Source organism: Neoarius graeffei, chromosome 9 (genome assembly GCF_027579695.1).
Source record: "Neoarius graeffei isolate fNeoGra1 chromosome 9, fNeoGra1.pri, whole genome shotgun sequence".
NCBI lineage: Eukaryota > Metazoa > Chordata > Actinopteri > Siluriformes > Ariidae > Neoarius > Neoarius graeffei.
The window spans coordinates 3,820,062-3,838,912 of NC_083577.1; the positions used below are offsets into that span (position 1 = coordinate 3,820,062).

Sequence of the window (18,851 nt, forward strand, 5' to 3'; positions counted from 1 at the left end):
AACTCAGTCTTGTGACACTCCACCAATCTACAGATTAAAACTCTCATCTTCCACTTCATCAGTCTATTTGGATGGATGGATAGATTGGACGAAGTGACTTTGAATGAGTGGATGGACAGACAGGTTCACAGACTCTGTAGATGAGGTAAATATTCAATAAGCGAAAGCTGCTTAATGAGCAGAACAGCTTCTGCTGCCAAGACATTAGGTCAACAACCTGTTGCTCTCCTCCGCTCTCTCGATGGGTCTTGTACACTCTTGAAAAAAAAAAAATTACAACCCTGAAAAAGGTTCTCTGGTTGTCCCTCCAAGGGAACCCTAAAATGTTCTACAGGGGAACCTACAACAGACTTTTCTGATCAGCAAGAAAGGTTCCAGGGCGGCACGGTGGTGTAGTGGTTAGCGCTGTCGCCTCACAGCAAGAAGGTCCGGGTTCGAGCCCCGTGGCCGGCGAGGGCCTTTCTGTGCGGAGTTTGCATGTTCTCCCCGTGTCCGCGTGGGTTTCCTCCGGGTGCTCCGGTTTCCCCCACAGTCCAAAGACATGCAGGTTAGGTTAACTGGTGACTCTAAATTGAGCGTAGGTGTGAATGTGAGTGTGAATGGTTGTCTGTGTCTATGTGTCAGCCCTGTGATGACCTGGCGACTTGTCCAGGGTGTACCCCGCCTTTCGCCCGTAGTCAGCTGGGATAGGATCCAGCTCGCCTGCGACCCTGTAGAACAGGATAAAGCGGCTACAGATAATGAGATGAGATGAAGAAAGGTTCCACAAAGAAGCTGAGAGAGCGAGAGAGAGAGAGAGAGAAGGTGGTTTGAGGTAAAAGAAACCCCAGTATAACGTATAGCTTCTGAGTCAGCTGCTCTTTTGAATACAGTACTTTCATCTTCATCCAACTGTAAAAAGAAAATGCAAATTGTCTTGCTGGAAAATTTATAAATAGACTTTTTTTTTTTTAACCATTGTTGTGGTGCAGTAAAGATTAGTGGGGACTCTTCTTTCCCACAGCTCCTTTATTTCACAACTTTGTCTTTAAAAAAAAGAAAGAAAAGCGCGAGGGAGTTTAGCAAGAGAGTGTTTGTTAGCACACAGTGGGGTTTCCTCAGAGGGACGCATCAGGAAAGTAAATAACTCAAATATTTAAAATAACTTAACAGAAAGGGGCGCAGAGCGATGATATTATATCGGGGAGAGAGAGAGTGTATGTATGCACGTGTATGTGTGTACACGTGTGCGCTGATGCAGTACAAACTCACAACGTACCAACACTGCCATCTTGTGGATGCTACAGAATGCTGTGTCGCAACACACGTACGCGTGCACACACACACACACCATATCTTAAACTCTGTATTCATTTAGAACATGAATTATGGTTATGGTGTAATTACAGTGTAAAACTTTAAAACCAAAGCATCCAGTGATGACACCAAAAATATTTCAAAAGGAGAGAGAGAGAGAGAGAGAGAGAGAGAACACTGCAGACAGAGGTTCTCTTAAGTTGCAGAACCTTCTGAGAAAGCTCCTTCAAGTGAAACAAAGCCCAAAAATAAACACCGTTTGCTGATCACAGTAAGTGCCTGATGTGGCCTCTGCATGTTTAAATTAAAAATAAAACTTAACAAAATTTATCCATTTTAAAAAAAAAGTTATGATATTGTTAAAAATAAACTAACCAAGGCACAGCCATTTGCACTGAAACCAGATATCTGCCTGTGACGTGACCAGATCACGAGTACACCGTTTACTTTCATAACACAGCCTTTCAATAAAGGCTTCTAATTCTTAAATAAATAAATAAATAAAAATCCCCAGGTGCCACTGCTTGCGCTCTCTCTCTCTCTCTCTCTCTCTCTCTCTCTCTCTCTCTGTGTTCACTGCTTCAGCAGGGTTAAGAAGCAGAGAAAGAACTTCACTGTGCTGTAATGTAGAAGGCTTCTAATTCTAAAAACCAAATCAGAAGTTTTCTGTAACCATGCGATTTTTACTGGCAATGAAATCCGCAAATCAACAGACTTCACTTTTATGAAGTTTAAATCTCACTTGGCTCAAGAACGCATACACAGTCCTGACACGGATACTAGAAGCAATGGCAGTTGTCATCACAATGCGATTCTTACTGTCTAAAAAGATCACTTTACCCAGTGAATAAAAACAAATAAAGCAAGTTACATAGAAATAAAAGGGGAAAAAAATTAAAGAGGAAAAAAAAAAAAAAACCTGAGTAGCCGGCAATGGAGTGTTGATAGGCAGCACAAGGGTATGCACGCACTCCGCTTACCCTTAAAGGATATGGGACATGGATTTTTACCTGGGCATAATTATGTATAAAGGACATAAGAAATGCCGTCTAAATCACTGCAGGGCGTCAAAAATGTGAAAATCATCACATTATTCAAGTTTTTTTATACATCAGCGTAAAACAAGGATTCATTAATGAGCTAGGTGGTCACGTGACCCGTGACGTCACAAAAACTTTTCAAGGAGCCAGCGCTTGGGAATCTAATGTAAACAGGTTACCAAAATGGACACCATCGACAGTGACATTCCCGATGTTTCATAGAGATGTGAAGTTAGACCCTATCAATTCGAACCGATAGCTGGAAATTCACATGAACATGGATCTTGTCTTTACTCTGACGGGTCAGATGATTCTGAGAGTGAGAGTTCATTCAGCCCTCATGAAACTGAAAGCGGTCGGCTCGATAACACTTCCTGGTAAGTTAAAAACAATTCTGCTCAAAGGCTAATGATCTGTTGGAAGAAGTATTATTTTTGGATCATACATTGAAAGTTCATCATAGATCTAGCTAAAGTCCGTTGCAAGCTAGTTTTTTTTTTTTTTACTGATATTTTTCGAGATTGATTGAGATACAATGCTTCCAGAGTCCGAGATGAAAACATTCAAAATGGCGAAACGAGTCAGAATTATGATAATCAATAATTGATACACCCAAAATTATAATACTAATCCTTACCTCGGCTTTCAGTCGCTTAGCGCAGAGGTCTTCAACAGGGGGGGGTCGCGAAATCGCATCGGATCACTCATATCAACAAAAATATTCCTGCCCTGTCCCCTGGCCTCCGTGCAGGGATGCAAACAGCGCGCCTTTCGGCGGATGCCGCCTTTTTCACGGCTGAATCGCGCAGATCCGATTTTTTAAAAAAAAATAGCGATGTTGGTTCATGGAGCATGAGGCATGAAGTGTAAGGATGAGAGAGAGGCGGTTTGGGACGGGAAGCTGCGCAATTTGTGCAGCCTGGCGCAGGTGTGCGCGGCTTCCCGATTTGAACTGTTTTTTTTTTTTCCTCATCCTTATGCTTCCTGTTTCATGTTTCATGAATTAATATCGCTCAGTACCTGAGTATTAATGTTGAAAGAATCCTCAGTGAAATGGTCCGAATACAGTTTGTGGGAAACAGTAGGTGCAAAGTTTTTTTCAACAGGTGTTCTGTAAAGTTGTCCTGCAAAGCCTACTGCGCATGCGCTAAGCCTACTGCGCATGCGCAGGTGAGCCCACACTTTCCTCAGCTTCGGGTCCTTGGGGAATGCAAAAAACTTACTCCAGGGCATTTCCCATTGGAATTATTGCAACCATAAGCAGCACAATACACCATGATGTCCAATGTATGATGTCCAATGTACTTTAAAGACTATAAAAACAATTTTCTTGTCATCCACTTCTCCATTCATCTACCCGCTTGTGCTGTGCCCGAAAGTTTTTGTGACGTATGATCACGTGACAGCGGCTCTTCCGGTTGCAAAAAATGCATATCGGAAGTCGAGCAGAAATGCCATATAATCATCACGAATATAACGATTTTGCTGAATTTAATAGATGATTTTGTATTTGTTGATGCAATTAATTCATATTTTTAATGGAAAGAAACTGATATAGCGTGCTTTTATGTTTCATGTCCCATATCCTTTAACTTGCTTTTTTTTTTTTGTGTGTGTGTGTGTGTGTGTTACAGCCAAATGCTCGGGCATCTTCAGAGTTGTTTACAACAATTTAGACGCGAGTGCGTATCCACTAGATCTCAGCTTCGGTAATTCATGGAGTGTGTAAGGGACATGACAATCTCAGATTCTCTCGCGTAATTTGTGCTCAGAGTGCGATATTTGAGCCTCAGAGAGTGTAAGGTATCAGCGCCCGGGGACACTGCTCGTTTTTCTTTGAAAATAAAATCTGTACACAGTATACAGGTACAAATCTGAACAAGTGAACACTGGAACATGTCGTGTGGATATTATCCGTCAGTATAAAGGAGTTTATTTTGGGGTTTGTGTTTGGCTTTCATGTTTCTTTGAACAGTATCAGGTTTTTAGCTTCTTAAAAGAGTTTTATTGAACTCCTTTCTGATAGGAACACATGGTTGTATGGTTCCACATTACCATACGTTACATTACATGGCATTTAGCAGATGATCTTGTTCAGAGCGACGTACAACAAGTGCAAAAGTCAGGTACACGAAGTGCTGAACTTTTAGACAAGAAAGTTCTAGTGCCAACTGAACAAGTGACAGAACGACACGGAGTGTAACATTCTGTTGAAATGCCAACACTCAGCAAACAGCCAAGGAAACAAACCAACCATAAAAATGAACTGACAAAAATACAACGAAACAGAGAAAAATAAAAATCCAATGGCTAATCCCAGGCTAGACAGCAACAGCCGGGATTGATCAAGGCAGCTACAAGATTACACAGTGGGCAGAGAAGTAGGGGAGGGGTGTGGCCTGAAAAGGCGAGTCTTCAGGCTGCGCTTGAAGGTGGTCAGGGAGTCAGCAGTTCTGACTTCAATGGGAAGGTCATTCCACCAACAGGGAACCGGGACAGACAGCAGTCTTGAGTGGGCTGGGCAGGAGGGGCCAGGTGACCAGTAGTAGTGGAGCGTAGGCATCTGGCTGGTGTGTAGGGGCGGATCAGTCTCCAGAGGTATGCTGGCCCTAACCCCTTGAGAGCCTGGTAAGCCAGCACCAATGTCTTAAATTTGATGAGAGCTGCAACAGGTAGCCAGTGCAGGTCGGCAAGCAGAGGGGTGACATGGGAAGAACGAGGGAGACTGTAGACCAGGTGAGCTGCAGGGGTCTGATAGCAGATGCTGGAAGGTCAGCAAAGACAGAGTTACAGTAGTCCAAGTGGGAGAGGATCAGTGCTTAGACCAGGAGCTGAGTAGAGTCGGTGGTGAGGAAAGGGCAGATCCTTCAGATGCTGTCAAGGATATATTCAAGGTTTCCCCCAAAAGGACAGTGGAGAACTCTTTGGGGACATGAAAGGACACAGGTGTACTAACATGTTAGGAGATCCTGCAGTGAATCGGACACCACATTACATCAGGCTTTGAGTCACTTCCTCTGAACCTGATACAGGTGTTCCTGCTGTAATATAGCAGCTCAGAAAGCACAAATCACCTCCAAGACCAGGTTACAACTCCACTGTTTGATTACCAACACACACACACACCTTCCAGAACACTCATGTGTACCCATCATTAATAACTCACATTACCTCAGCTTGCTCTGAAATAAATAATCTCTAGCTACTTGTAAATATGTTGGTATTTGATGAATGTTGATGTTTGAGAAAGTTGGTTTGGGAATATTTCATGGAAAATGTTGGTGTTTAATAATGTTGCTGTCTGGTGCTTGATGGAAAGAAATTGGTGAACGTTGGTGTTTCATGGAGTTGTGGAGGAATGTTGATGTTCAATGGAAAATACTGGTGGATGTTGGTATTTGATTTTTTTTTTTTTGAAAATTAGTGTGTGTACTTAGCAAACTAATTGTGTGTTTGTGAACACTGATGTTTGATGGTATGTAATGGAAAATCTTGGTATTGGACGATACTTCTTGTGGAACGTTGGTGTCCGATGGTGTTTGTGGAGGTACAGTACGTTGGTGTTTGAAAGTGTTTGCTGGTGAAAGCTGGTGTCTGTTGAGGAATGCTGGTGTTATGCTCAGCTCGCTGGAGAGCATAAAGAAGGCAAGTCCACACAATAACAGCTTTTAAAGAAACAAATGCTTTATTAAAAATAACTCCACAAAAGTAAACCAACAGTTAACTCAGGAATCAGCCGTGTGGTGAGGGTGTCTTAAGAATTAAAAAAAAAAAAAAAGCTCACAAACTGCATGTCAAAGGCAAACCAAATGACCCTAAGCTAGAGCTGTGCAATATATCGTATTTTTATCACGATATCGATATTGGTGTCAAACGATATCAAAATTCATAATATCGATATGAAACGATTTTTTTGTCATTTGTAAGGTAAAACAACCCTTCTGTCCCCTAAGGCACACCGTAGCCTTGTATACGTCATCCATTCTACTCCCGCGATATCTCCGCAACAGTAAAAAATCAGTTCTTCTGTTTTCATACGTGTCGGGTGATTTGATATATTGATTTGTTAATATGTTGTTTGATTTGCTTGCTAATAGTTATAATAATACAATTAACATATATTTACGTCATATTTTTGGATGTGGGACTGGGTAATGTAAAAATGGCATCTACGGAAGAAAACAAGCACAACAATATTAGCACATATCCAGCTTGCTAGCTGTGTTAGATGTGTTAAACCGTGTGGATTTAAGTGGAATAATTGCGAGTCGTCCTGTGGTCAAGGCAGCGTTTTAAGGTAAGGCAATTTGGTTATTAATGTTGCCCGCCGCGGCATGTTTACTTGGGTTCATTTGATTTTGACTTGTGCATCTGCAGCTAGCATCATGCTTTGAAGTAGGTTCTGCTAAGGACGGCTTTATTGCGCGATGTAGACGGACTCAGATGTAATTACATTGTTTTTAAAATTCCGTGCGCTTAAAACGGTGTCCCCCTGCTAATCATATAGCCCTAATCATGTGTTGCTTTTACTTTTCTTAATGGCGAGTGAAATATCTCTGCAAATGGTATTTCAATGCTGACATGCCAAAAAGATAGCGGAGTCCACATTTGGAAGATGAAGGAAGAGAAGCCTGATGCTTGAAAATAGATCGCTTAATCCACAACGCATATCTGTATTTGAGACATAACCTGCAACTAGTGGGGATGTTTTGGAATGACTGTGCATAGGGTGTTTTTGGCCACAGAACACTAACCCACAGTAGTAGGAGGACTACTGGGTTCGTGGATTTTGTCTGTTGACTGAGCGAAGCATGGTGTTTGCCTTGTGCCATTTCACGTAGCATCTAGCCGCAGTGCCACCTACACTTTCAGGGAATGTTTACATGCCGCTGAGCTATTTTCATGTATGTTAATTCTTAAGGACTTGTCTCTATATTGTGCGTGTTCACACACGGACTGGCCATCGGGAGTAGCGGGAGTTTTCCCGGTGGTTCAGCGTGGGCCGGCGGAGAAAAAAACAAAACAAAACAGTTGCGCGCTGGCCTTTAATATGATAAGCAATGTTAACAGTTTCTTAAAGAAACTGAACCACCGGGAAAACTCCCGCTACTCCCAATGGCCAGTCCGTGTGTGTGCGTGTTTAATGTTGGTGTCTTAACAACACACAAGCTTACGTTGTAGTGTGTGTGTGAGAGAGAGATTTTATCCTTGGCTGGCTACGAGCCAGTGTGGACGTTACGCAGTAATCACTGGTAATACCAGCGCTGGCTCCATCCTCTGTGATCGGAAATGTTGAGTGAGGAGAACGTGAGCCTTGTGCAGGCGATAGGACCTATGCAAAGTACGCGCTTGCACAGTAAATAGTTTAAGTAAAAGGCGTTTCAGGGTACAACGGGAAGGGTTGACAGGTAGCCTATGAGGCCTGTACTATAAAAATGTGGCCCGGTGCCTCGGGTGTTGATGATCGGGGCTTTTAAAAAAAGGTGTATAAATATCGTTTTAAAAATCGCGATATCGATATTTACTGAAAAAATCGTGATATTGATTTTTTCCAATATCGAGCAGCCCTACCCTAAGCACAAACCAAAACCAGGGCGGGATGCCCGAGAGGCACCAGCTTTCCAGGAGGGAGAGCCAAAGCCATTTGGGGTTTCTTGGCTTTTAAAAGCCACCAACAGGTGAAGCTGATCACCCAGTGAGATGGGAGGAGCCAGGCAATCAGGGAACCTGAAAGGAGAAAGCAGAGGCAGGAAAACAAAACGCAGCCTGCCCAAGGACGACGGCCATCATATTGGTGTTTGATGTCTGTTGAGGAATGTGGGCATTTGATGGGGAATATGAGCGAATGTTGGTGATTGAAATGTTGTGCCTTGTTCCAGTCACATCACTGTTCAGCACCGTTATAGAATCCTTTACTGCAAAAACGCAAACAACTCCCTGCAAAATCCATCCAACAGGAATTACAAGCTTGACTTGGATTCAGCAGTTCAGACTAACACTACGTTCACACTGCAAGGCTTAATGCTCAATTCCGATCTTTTTGTGAAATCCGATTTTTTTGTGAGGTCGTTCACATTAACAAATATATGCGACTTGTATGTGATCCTCAGTATGAACGAAAAGCGACCTAAAAGTGTTCCGCATGCGCATTGCAGGATACGACGACGTCACACGCAGTGAGCATGGCCAGTGTTTACGGAAGTAACCTAAAGTTTCCTGTGTATGACAGTAGCCAGCATGGAGTACCTGGCGATGATGCAGTTGTTGTTGCGACGGAGCCAGAACATGCACAATAGCCTGATGTTAAGGAGGAGGTTGAGAAGGAAGAGGGCAAGGGTTTTGGCTCAGGCGTTCTGCGGGGTAGTGACTGCAACCTCTGTTCAAAGGAACATCAAAGCCATGTTGTAACTTTTTTTGAGAGACCCGCCGCCTACTTCAGCGCAGAATAGTGACGTTTGTGGCTTGTTGATGACGTGTAAGTCGGATGAATGCGACCTGGCGGTTCAGACTGAAGTCGCATATGAAAAGATCGGATAGGAATCGGAATTAGGACCACATATCCAAACGGCCTGGGTCGGATTTGAAAAAATCGGATCCGTGTCGTTCATATTGTCAATAAAAGATCGGATACAGGTCACATATGGGCGAAAAAATCGGATTTGAGTCACTTCAGCCTGCAGTGTGAATGTAGTGTAAGACATTTTAGTTTCCTCTCAGCTTTGACTGACAGCTTTTCCTGGTTCATGACTCATCATGCTTGGGACGCTGAACTCATTTTTTCATGACTGCTGTCACCTATGAATCGTCTAATTTTTATGTAACCTAACTTTGAAGGAATGTGATAATGATTGCTGGATTTAACACGATTTCAGACCACGCTTTAAGTCAAGTCAAGTTTATTTGTACAGCGCTTTTAACAATAAACATTGTCGCAAAGCAGCTTTACAGAATTTGAACGACTTAAAATATGAGCTAATTTTATCCCTAATCTATCCCCAATGATGAAGCCTGTGGCGACGGTGGCAAGGAAAAACTCCCTCAGACGACATGAGGAAGAAACCTCGAGAGGAACCAGACTCAAAAGGGAACCCATCCTCATTTGGGCAACAACAGACAGCATGACTATAACATTAACAGTCCTAACAAAGTCAGCTTCGTTGATGCTATAAACCCTCACCGACGGAAACCAGAGTGCAAAACTGTTCACGACAACCGCAGTCCCAAAGTCAGCAAGTCAACTACAGTCCCCAGCCACAAAAACACCACTGCAAGAGTCCAGAGCGTCCTCCAGGCGCTTTAGAAGTGGAAATCTGAGCCTCGAGCACTGTTAATGTACATCCGGGTCAGATGGCTCCAGTTTGACACAATGCTAGAATATGGCATTTTTGAACATAATCTCTTTGACAGGCAGCCCGGTGGTGTAGTGGTTAGCGCTGTTGCCTCACAGCAAGAAGGTCCTGGGTTCGAGCCCCGTGGCCGGCGAGGGCCTTTCTGTGCAGAGTTTGCATGTTCTCCCCGTGTCCGCGTGGGTTTCCTCCGGGTGCTCCGGTTTCCCCCACAGTCCAAAGACATGCAGGTTAGGTTAACTGGTGACTCTAAATTGAGCGTAGGTGTGAATGTGAGTGTGAATGGTTGTCTGTGTCTATGTGTCAGCCCTGTGATGACCTGGCGACTTGTCCAGGGTGAACCCCGCCTTTCGACCGTAGTCAGCTGGGATAGGATCCAGCTCGCCTGCGACCCTGTAGAACAGGATAAAGCGGCTACAGATAATGAGATGAGATCTCTTTGCCACACTTCTGCACACAGCATTGTTTCAGACATCTGCATGTTAAACCATGCATGCAATGATCTCAGCAGGTGGGAGTTCACACTGGAAAAAAACACTCCAAATGACTTCACACATCGAAGCCTCGTAAAATGTATGCATAATCACATAATAAAATGGCCATCTTGCATCATCACAGAATGCCAACAGTTCCATTTCACACATGCTGTCCATGAGTGAGTCAGTGAGACACGCGTGCGGGTGTTATTTCGCGTTGAGAAGAGACTGCATAATGTTGTAACCACCGTGCTACTTTTCCACCAGTTAATTCACTACAGTCTTATTGGCAGGCTGTCATTTGGCCACCACTGGCTTCACACACACTTGGAGTTACACACACTCCCTCGTGATGCACCAAACAACCCCAGACTTGTTTAAAAACAGGGCTGAAGCTATAAACTGGCCTATGATCGTTTGGTCTCTCCTCTGAGAAGTCCTTCAGAAACAGAATGATCTGTTGTTAGCACAGCATGTTTTTTTCCCCCTCCCTCATGGTAGCAAAGGACTTTGATAAAAATGCCATTGCTAGCAACAAAATGATTTATATCGCAGTTTTTGTACATCAATGCTCACAGAACACAGCCCATTTTATAGCAAAGCAAATGTCATTTTCTCAGACGGTCATAACTAGCATAAGTAACTAGCAATGAGGCCACTGCTTAATAAATAAATAAAGATATGACTGACACCAATATCCAATACCATGGGTCATGATGAGACAAGTCGAGTGTGGGCTGCCATCCTAGCGAACAAATAACGTGAAATTATAATCCGGGTGCTTTTCATGATAATCAAATATGAAAACTTAGCATGAGGAGCTCAATGCTAGCAGCGCACATAATACTAAGTAGGCCACTTATTTCTAGAAAACTACTGGCATCAACGTGTAGCCGATTCATCCAATTGTAATCACTCTGGGGGGAAAATGGCCTCGATGCATCTTTATACAGTACCAGGTAAAAGTTTGTCCACCCCGACTCATTCACGTACAGGTTTTTCTGTACTTTGACCATTTTCTACATCGTAGAACGATACTGAAGACATCAAAACTATGAAGGAACATCTGGAATATATATGGAATTACGCAGTAAACACAAAAAAACACAATGTTTCAGATTTTAGATTCTTCAGCATGTCCAGTGTTTACCTTGATGACGCTTTGCACACTATTATCATTCTCTTAACCAGCTTCATGAGGGAGTCACCTGGAATACTTTTCAATTAACAGCTGTGTCTCATCAAAAGGTCATTACTGGATGAGTTTCTTGCCTCCTTAATAAGTTTGAGATCAAACAGTAAACGGTAAATAATACAGTAAATAGCCCGATTCAACACCACAACTGGAGTAATCCATATTACGTCAAGAACCGCGTAGTGTTTTAATTAATACAAATAAAGAAAAATACAGTAGACCCCCACCTATTCGCGGTTCAGTATTCGCGGGATTTTATATAGAACATATCTCCTATACATTCGTGGAAATCTCAGCGATTCGCGGTCATTTGCGGCGAACATATCGAACGTTTACGCACTGCGAACGTTTACGCGCTGCTACATTCTCGGAGCCGAATGCTCGCTCGCTATTGGCTGAAGTCTGAATGGCGGGCTGCTGCTCATTGGCTGATACGAATGAGCGCATTGTACAGTACAGTCTTGTGGTTCCCGTAGTTCAGACTTGTTCACGTGTTGTGCGTTCTTGGTATTTTTGAATAATTTTTACGCTCTACAATGGCTCCTAAACGCTCTGCATCTTCTAAGGCTCCTGCCAAGGAACCTAAGCGCCAGAAGAAGGTACAGTAATGACGCTGCAGGAGAAGGTAGGACTTCTCGATATGCTAAAGGAAGGGAAGAGTTTTGCGGCAGTGGCTCGTCACTACGGCATCAACGAGAGTACCGTGCGCTACATAAAGAGCAGTTTTGGGGGGGGGGGGGGTGTTTTACAAGTATTCGCGATTTTGGCTTATTCGCGGCCATGTTCGGTCCCTAACCCCCGCGAATACTGAGGGCTTACTGTATCCTCAACGAGGCTGGAGCTCATACCGGCCACTGCTGTTGTGTGCGAGTTTGAAATCTGATCAATCCTGTAGAAGTAGCAGCAATTTTTTGTGAAACTGCATATGACCCGTGTGGCCGCATCCATGGCAGGTGGCGCCACCTGGTGAACAATTCTTGTTGGAATACGTCTTTAGAGTCTTCTGGATGAGTTTCAGTGAAAACGTCCCAGCAGTTTACGAAGAGTAGTGTTTAATGTGACGAGTCACACCATATGCGAGTTTGATCGAAATCCAATCAATCCTTCAGGAGGAGTAGCGATTTTTGTAAATTGTGGCTGGACGATGGCCTGGCCTACAGCCAGAAGAGCTAAAAACCACTGAATTCGAAAGTGTGTCCAAACTTTTACCTGGTACTGTATAGGCATGCATTATTTTTGCCAAGTGCACAGCTTTCCTTTGTTCTGTCCTGCATTTATTTTTTGATAAATAGATCCACAACACCTCAAAATAAATTTGTTGACATGTACAGCAGACATTTAAAAGTAATTTCTGGAAGGAACAACGAGTTGAAGTTGTGAGTCAAGTGCTAATTCAGGTTACACCAACATTAAGAATGTTTAGATAGTTTTATAGCCACATTCCAACTCACAATCCCATTTAATTAAGCTGTGATGTTAACCAGAAACACACTGATTTGTTCGATTCACCCTGCAGAAATAACATACCGATACAGCCACTGTTTCAAATTCCTACTTTGTCCAATAAGGGGCGTATACACACTGTCTAATGACTGCCATTTTGAGACCCAAGATCATCATTATTTCATGTTACTGCCTCTGTACTTCATTAAGACGATTCAGTTTCAGATATACTGATAATCAACAGCACCAATACACTTGACCTCGTACAATACCTCATCAAAAAACTGCAAGAGTCGCGGATCCTCCCCGTCATGCTGCCTTGTAGCTATATTAGCCAACTGGCTACAGTTTGGGAAACCTGGGAAGTTGATCTCAGCCACGAGTTTTAGTTGGTTAGAAAGGTTCGTGTGGTTAGTTGAGGTAAACAGCCTCACCTGTGCTGCTTGTCATTGTCGTTGCGAGAGGCTCTGGGACATTGCTGCTGCTGGATGGTGGACTCTCTCCGTTGTTGAGCTGTTTGACCCTGCGCAGGTGTGATTTCCCGTTGTAGTGCGTCTGAACCTGAGCAGCCGAGTTCAGCTGGATGTTACACACCTCGCAGAGCGAGTACAGGAGCTTCTTCCTCTCCTGCGTTGAAACGTCCTCCATTCCGTCCTTCAGCTCTGTGACAGGAAAGTGCGGAGGGCTGTTCTCCATTAGCTGTGCTGGGCTCAGAGGCGTCTTCATGCCTGAGATGGAAGAGAAACATGGAGTGAATCAGGGACATTGAAATAAATAAATAGAATAAATAAATAAATGGAAATTTGAAAAAGGAAATGTCCAAAAAGCCAGTGAGTGAGCTCACTTCTTAAATTTAACATTGCAGTGCACACAGGTAACAACCAGGAGAGTTTACATTTGAAACAGAGTAATGAAGCCTGGTGAGATGGGGAGTCTGAGGGTGGCGGTCTGGAATGTGTGGACACGAGGTGCCCTGCCTAGGCTCCTCCCTATGGTTTTAGAAGCGGCTGCAGAGCAGTAACCTCCAGCAGCCATCTGTCACTTCTACGAAGAAACACACTCACATGGGGTGTGTGTGTGTGTAAGAGAGAGAGTGAGAGTGTGTATAGGGCTCTTACTTGAACCCCTCCTTGATTATTGGGAAAACGTTTGGATTGGGAAAATAATCAACAACTGCATGGTGTGATTTGTTCCAGGCCATTACCACCACCCCAAAGTTGATAATTTTCCAAAAACAGCATGTTCCAAAATATTTCATCTCGTACATCAAAGCAATTTGTACTGTACTACACAAATATTATACCATTAGAATTATCTCATCTTATCCTGTTCTACAGGGTCGCAGGCGAGCTGGATCCTATCCCAGCTGACTACGGGCGAAAGGCGGGGTACACCCTGGACAAGTCGCCAGGTCATCACAGGGCTGACACACACACAACCATTCACACTCACATTCACACCTACGGTCAATTTAGAGTCACCAGTTAACCTAACCTGCATGTCTTTGGACTGTGGGGGAAACCGGAGCACCCGGAGGAAACCCACGCGGACACGGGGAGAACATGCAAACTCCCCATTAGAATAATAAATAAATAAATGGGGGGGGTCCTCAATACGAACCGGAGACTGGAATTACACCCGGCACTGCTGTCAGAGCTGCGCAGCTCATCTCATTCTCATTATCTCATTATCTCTCATTATCTCTAGAACTGGGGCTGGTTCTGTAAGATCTCATTCATCTCTAGCCGCTTTATCCTGTACAGGGTCGCAGGCAAGCTGGAGCCTATCCCAGCTGACTACGGGTGAAAGGCGGGGTTCACCCTGGACAAGTCGCCAGGTCATCACAGGGCTGACACATAGACACAGACAACCATTCACACTCACATTCACACCTACGCTCAATTTAGAGTCACCAGTTAACCTAACCTGCATGTCTTTGGACTGTGGGGGAAACCGGAGCACCCGGAGGAAACCCACGCGGACACGGGGAGAACATGCAAACTCCCCATTAGAATAATAAATAAATAAATAAATAAATAAATGGGGGGGGTCCTCAATACGAACCGGAGACTGGAATTACACCCGGCACTGCTGTCAGAGCTGCGCAGCTGCTAGAGAAAATTCATCAAACCTTTCTGACCAATCAGATCATCAAATTCAACAACGCCATGAAATAATAAGACTTGCCAAACAAACAGCTTAATCATTTACCAGTCACAAACTGTGCTCTAAAATGAAACTTGCCTACTGGGTGAAATCTGACAGTGTTTTTATTTTTTTTCCTCCCCATAACTGGGCCTCAGAAACATCACCAATGACACAAAAGGTCAGACAGTAATTAATCCCCCCATCCTTCTGCACTGGCTCCATGACAGAACAGCATTCGTAGCACTTTGCTCGGATGAGGAATAGGTTACTGGGATTTACATAAGCTTCTCTGGTCTGAAAGCTACAAGAAAAGCAGTAAAGTGTGGACGTGACTGCTGAAGATGAGCGCTAGCACGACACTCGCGCAGGCTGCACTCTTAGCCGTGTGATTTCCAAGCTGCAGAAGCACAACGGCTGAGTCAGCAGCACTCCAGAGAAAAGCCTGTGGATGGGATCTCTCAGTGTGTGAGACAGCGAGAGAGAAAAATGTGCATGTCTGTAAAAGTGTGGATGTGTGCTTGTGAGAGAAAGTGATCGAAAGAGTCACGATGCGAGAGAATCAAGCGCATGTGTGTTTTTAATATATAACATAGTATATACATATATTACAACCCCGATTCCAAAAAAGTTGGGACAAAGTACAAATTGTAAATAAAAACGGAATGCAATAATTTACAAACCTCAAAAACTGATATTGTATTCACAATAGAACATAGACAACATATCAAATGTCGAAAGAGAGACATTTTGAAATTTCATGCCAAATATTGGCTCATTTGAAATTTCATGACAGCAACACATCTCAAAAAAGTTGGGACAGGGGCAATAAGAGGCTGGAAAAGTTAAAGGTACAAAAAAGGAACAGCTGGAGGACCAAATTGCAACTCATTAGGTCAATTGGCAATAGGTCATTAACATGACTGGGTATAAAAAGAGCATCTTGGAGTGGCAGCGGCTCTCAGAAGTAAAGATGGGAAGAGGATCACCAATCCCCCTAATTCTGCGCCGACAAATAGTGGAGCAATATCAGAAAGGAGTTCGACAGTGTAAAATTGCAAAGAGTTTGAACATATCATCTATAGTGCATAATATCATCAAAAGATTCAGAGAATCTGGAAGAATCTCTGTGCGTAAGGGTCAAGGCCGGAAAACCATACTGGGTGCCCGTGATCTTCGGGCCCTTAGACGGCACTGCATCACATACAGGCATGCTTCTGTATTGGAAATCACAAAATGGGCTCAGGAATATTTCCAGAAAACATTATCTGTGAACACAATTCACCGTGCCATCCGCCGTTGCCAGCTAAAACTCTATAGTTCAAAGAAGAAGCCGTATCTAAACATGATCCAGAAGCGCAGACGTCTTCTCTGGGCCAAGGCTCATTTAAAATGGACTGTGGCAAAGTGGAAAACTGTTCTGTGGTCAGACGAATCAAAATTTGAAGTTCTTTATGGAAATCAGGGACGCCGTGTCATTCGGACTAAAGAGGAGAAGGACGACCCGAGTTGTTATCAGCGCTCAGTTCAGAAGCCTGCATCTCTGATGGTATGGGGTTGCATTAGTGCGTGTGGCATGGGCAGCTTACACATCTGGAAAGACACCATCAATGCTGAAAGGTATATCCAGGTTCTAGAGCAACATATGCTCCCATCCAGACGACGTCTCTTTCAGGGAAGACCTTGCATTTTCCAACATGACAATGCCAAACCACATACTGCATCAATTACAGCATCATGGCTGCGTAGAAGAAGGGTCCGGGTACTGAACTGGCCAGCCTGCAGTCCAGATCTTTCACCCATAGAAAACATTTGGCGCATCATAAAACGGAAGACACGACAAAAAAGACCTAAGACAGTTGAGCAACTAGAATCCTACATTAGACAAGAATGGGTTAACATTCCTATCCCTAAACTTGAGCAACTTGTCTCCTCAGTCCCCAGACGTTTACAGACTGTTGTAAAGAGAAAAGGGGATGTCTCACAGTGGGAAACATGGCCTTGTCCCAACTTTTTTGAGATGTTGTTGTCATGAAATTTAAAATCACCTGATTTTTCTCTTTAACTGATACATTTTCTCAGTTTAAACATTTGATATGTCATCTATGTTCTATTCTGAATAAAATATGGAATTTTGAAACTTCAACATCATTGCATTCCGTTTTTATTTACAATTTGTACTTTGTCCCAACTTTTTTGGAATCGGGGTTGTACAACATACACATTAATGCAATGCTCGATGTACATTTTAGACCCAATTTATCCATAAAACATTAACTAAATGACCCCCACCCCCTCCCCCACATTATTGTCCATCTTTGACTCCTGATTCATCCATTCAACTCCAATAAACAGGAAGTGATTCAGTCTCACAATCTGTTTTTTTGGGGCTGATTCTATTCACTGTTATCAAATCAATTGCATAGAAAGTCTATTTTCTGTATTATGTGAAATTTCAGTCATAAAATTATACATATTTGTCCATCCCAAGGTTTGTCAACTCTGTTATAAAACTGCATAAACTCTCCAAAGACTTTTAATAATACGCATGACACCTTCACCGAGTGATGTCACTTCCTCTGGCGGGAAACTTCAGAAAGGCAGTGAAGTATGTTGTTTGTTCTCTCATTAATTTGAACAAAATTGAGGATTTTACACCAACAGTAGATTAATTATGTGTCAAATCTGTTCTTGTGATATTAGACTGATTTTTTTTTTTTAATATTGATTAAAATCCATAAAATTCTGTTTTTATACATGCTCCGAGATTAGCATGTGAAGACACAAAATCATGGAAAATGTCAACTCTGTTCATGAATTGCCCGGTTTAACGATAACAGAATCAACAACTGAAATGTACCCGCAATTATAGAATGGGCAATATATATTTACTGTATATAAAAAACACACATGCATGTCTCTACATAATGGTGAGAGATGTGTCGATGCATCTGTGGCCATGTGGTCAATTCTGGCCAGTAATCCCATGGGCTCCCTCACACACCTCCGTGAGCAGCTGCACACTTTAATCCTCCTGCACAGACTTTAACTTTGAGCTCTTCAGGTCTCTCACTTCCTCCAGCAGCTATTTGGAACAGCAAAGAAGAAACCATAACCAAAAGAAGAAAAAGAAACATTTATCTTTGTGTATTCCTGGGCTCCCTCACCCCTTGCTGTTACTTAAGTTCCTGGCTTGTCCTACTTTACAACAAAAATGGGGACAGAGTAAGATGCAGAGCGGCTGCAGTACGTTAGTTTAGTTGTGCTGCCTTTACAGACTGAAATCTCAGCTCCGTCACCGAGGGTGCTGATTGTGGGTGGAATAGGGTCTAGAGTGGGAGTAAATGGGTGTACAATTGTGTTATAAAGGGTTAATAGGGTATACAGTGAGGGTAAGTGTCTGCAGTGCAGGCAATGGGCTCTATAGCGAGGATAATAGGGGGTAGAGTATTAGAACTCATGTGCAGTGGGGGTATTAGGGTGGACAGTGAAGGTCCTATATTCTACAGGGGGATTAGTCACAGTCGCTACATGTCACAATACACAATCCTCCTCGGTCTTTTTTTCCTACAAGTTATGACACGGGAAAATCCCCACAGCTGTAATTCATGAACAGTTCACTCCACATACAACCTGTCCATCTCCATTTGATCACAAAACAATAAAGGTTTCCGGGCGGCACGGTGGTGTAGTGGTTAGCGCTGTCGCCTCACAGCAAGAAGGTCCGGGTTCGAGCCCCGGGGCCGGCGAGGGCCTTTCTGTGTGGAGTTTGCATGTTCTCCCCGTGTCCGCGTGGGTTTCCTCCGGGTGCTCCGGTTTCCCCCACAGTCCAAAGACATGCAGGTTAGGTTAACTGATGACTCTAAATTGAGCGTAGGTGTGAATGTGAGTGTGAATGGTTGTCTGTGTC

At 43.4% G+C, this 18,851-nt stretch overlaps 1 protein-coding gene across 9 annotated transcripts in view; it reads right to left on the reverse strand.

Moving 5' to 3' along the window:
- The window catches only part of znf385b (zinc finger protein 385B), a 520,848-nt gene that overhangs the window by 398,061 nt on the left and 103,936 nt on the right, over nt 1–18,851 (reverse strand). For 6 of the 9 annotated variants that reach the window (XM_060928955.1, XM_060928957.1, XM_060928953.1 and 3 more), the window contains one exon: nt 13,231–13,524. In XM_060928955.1, coding sequence (XP_060784938.1) covers nt 13,231–13,522 — 292 coding nt within the window. In that variant the 5' untranslated portion in view covers nt 13,523–13,524. Of the gene's footprint in view, nt 1–13,230; nt 13,525–17,945; nt 17,999–18,851 lie in introns of those variants that run through there. The other 3 variants (XM_060928956.1, XM_060928960.1, XM_060928959.1) reach the window with 3 other exon arrangements.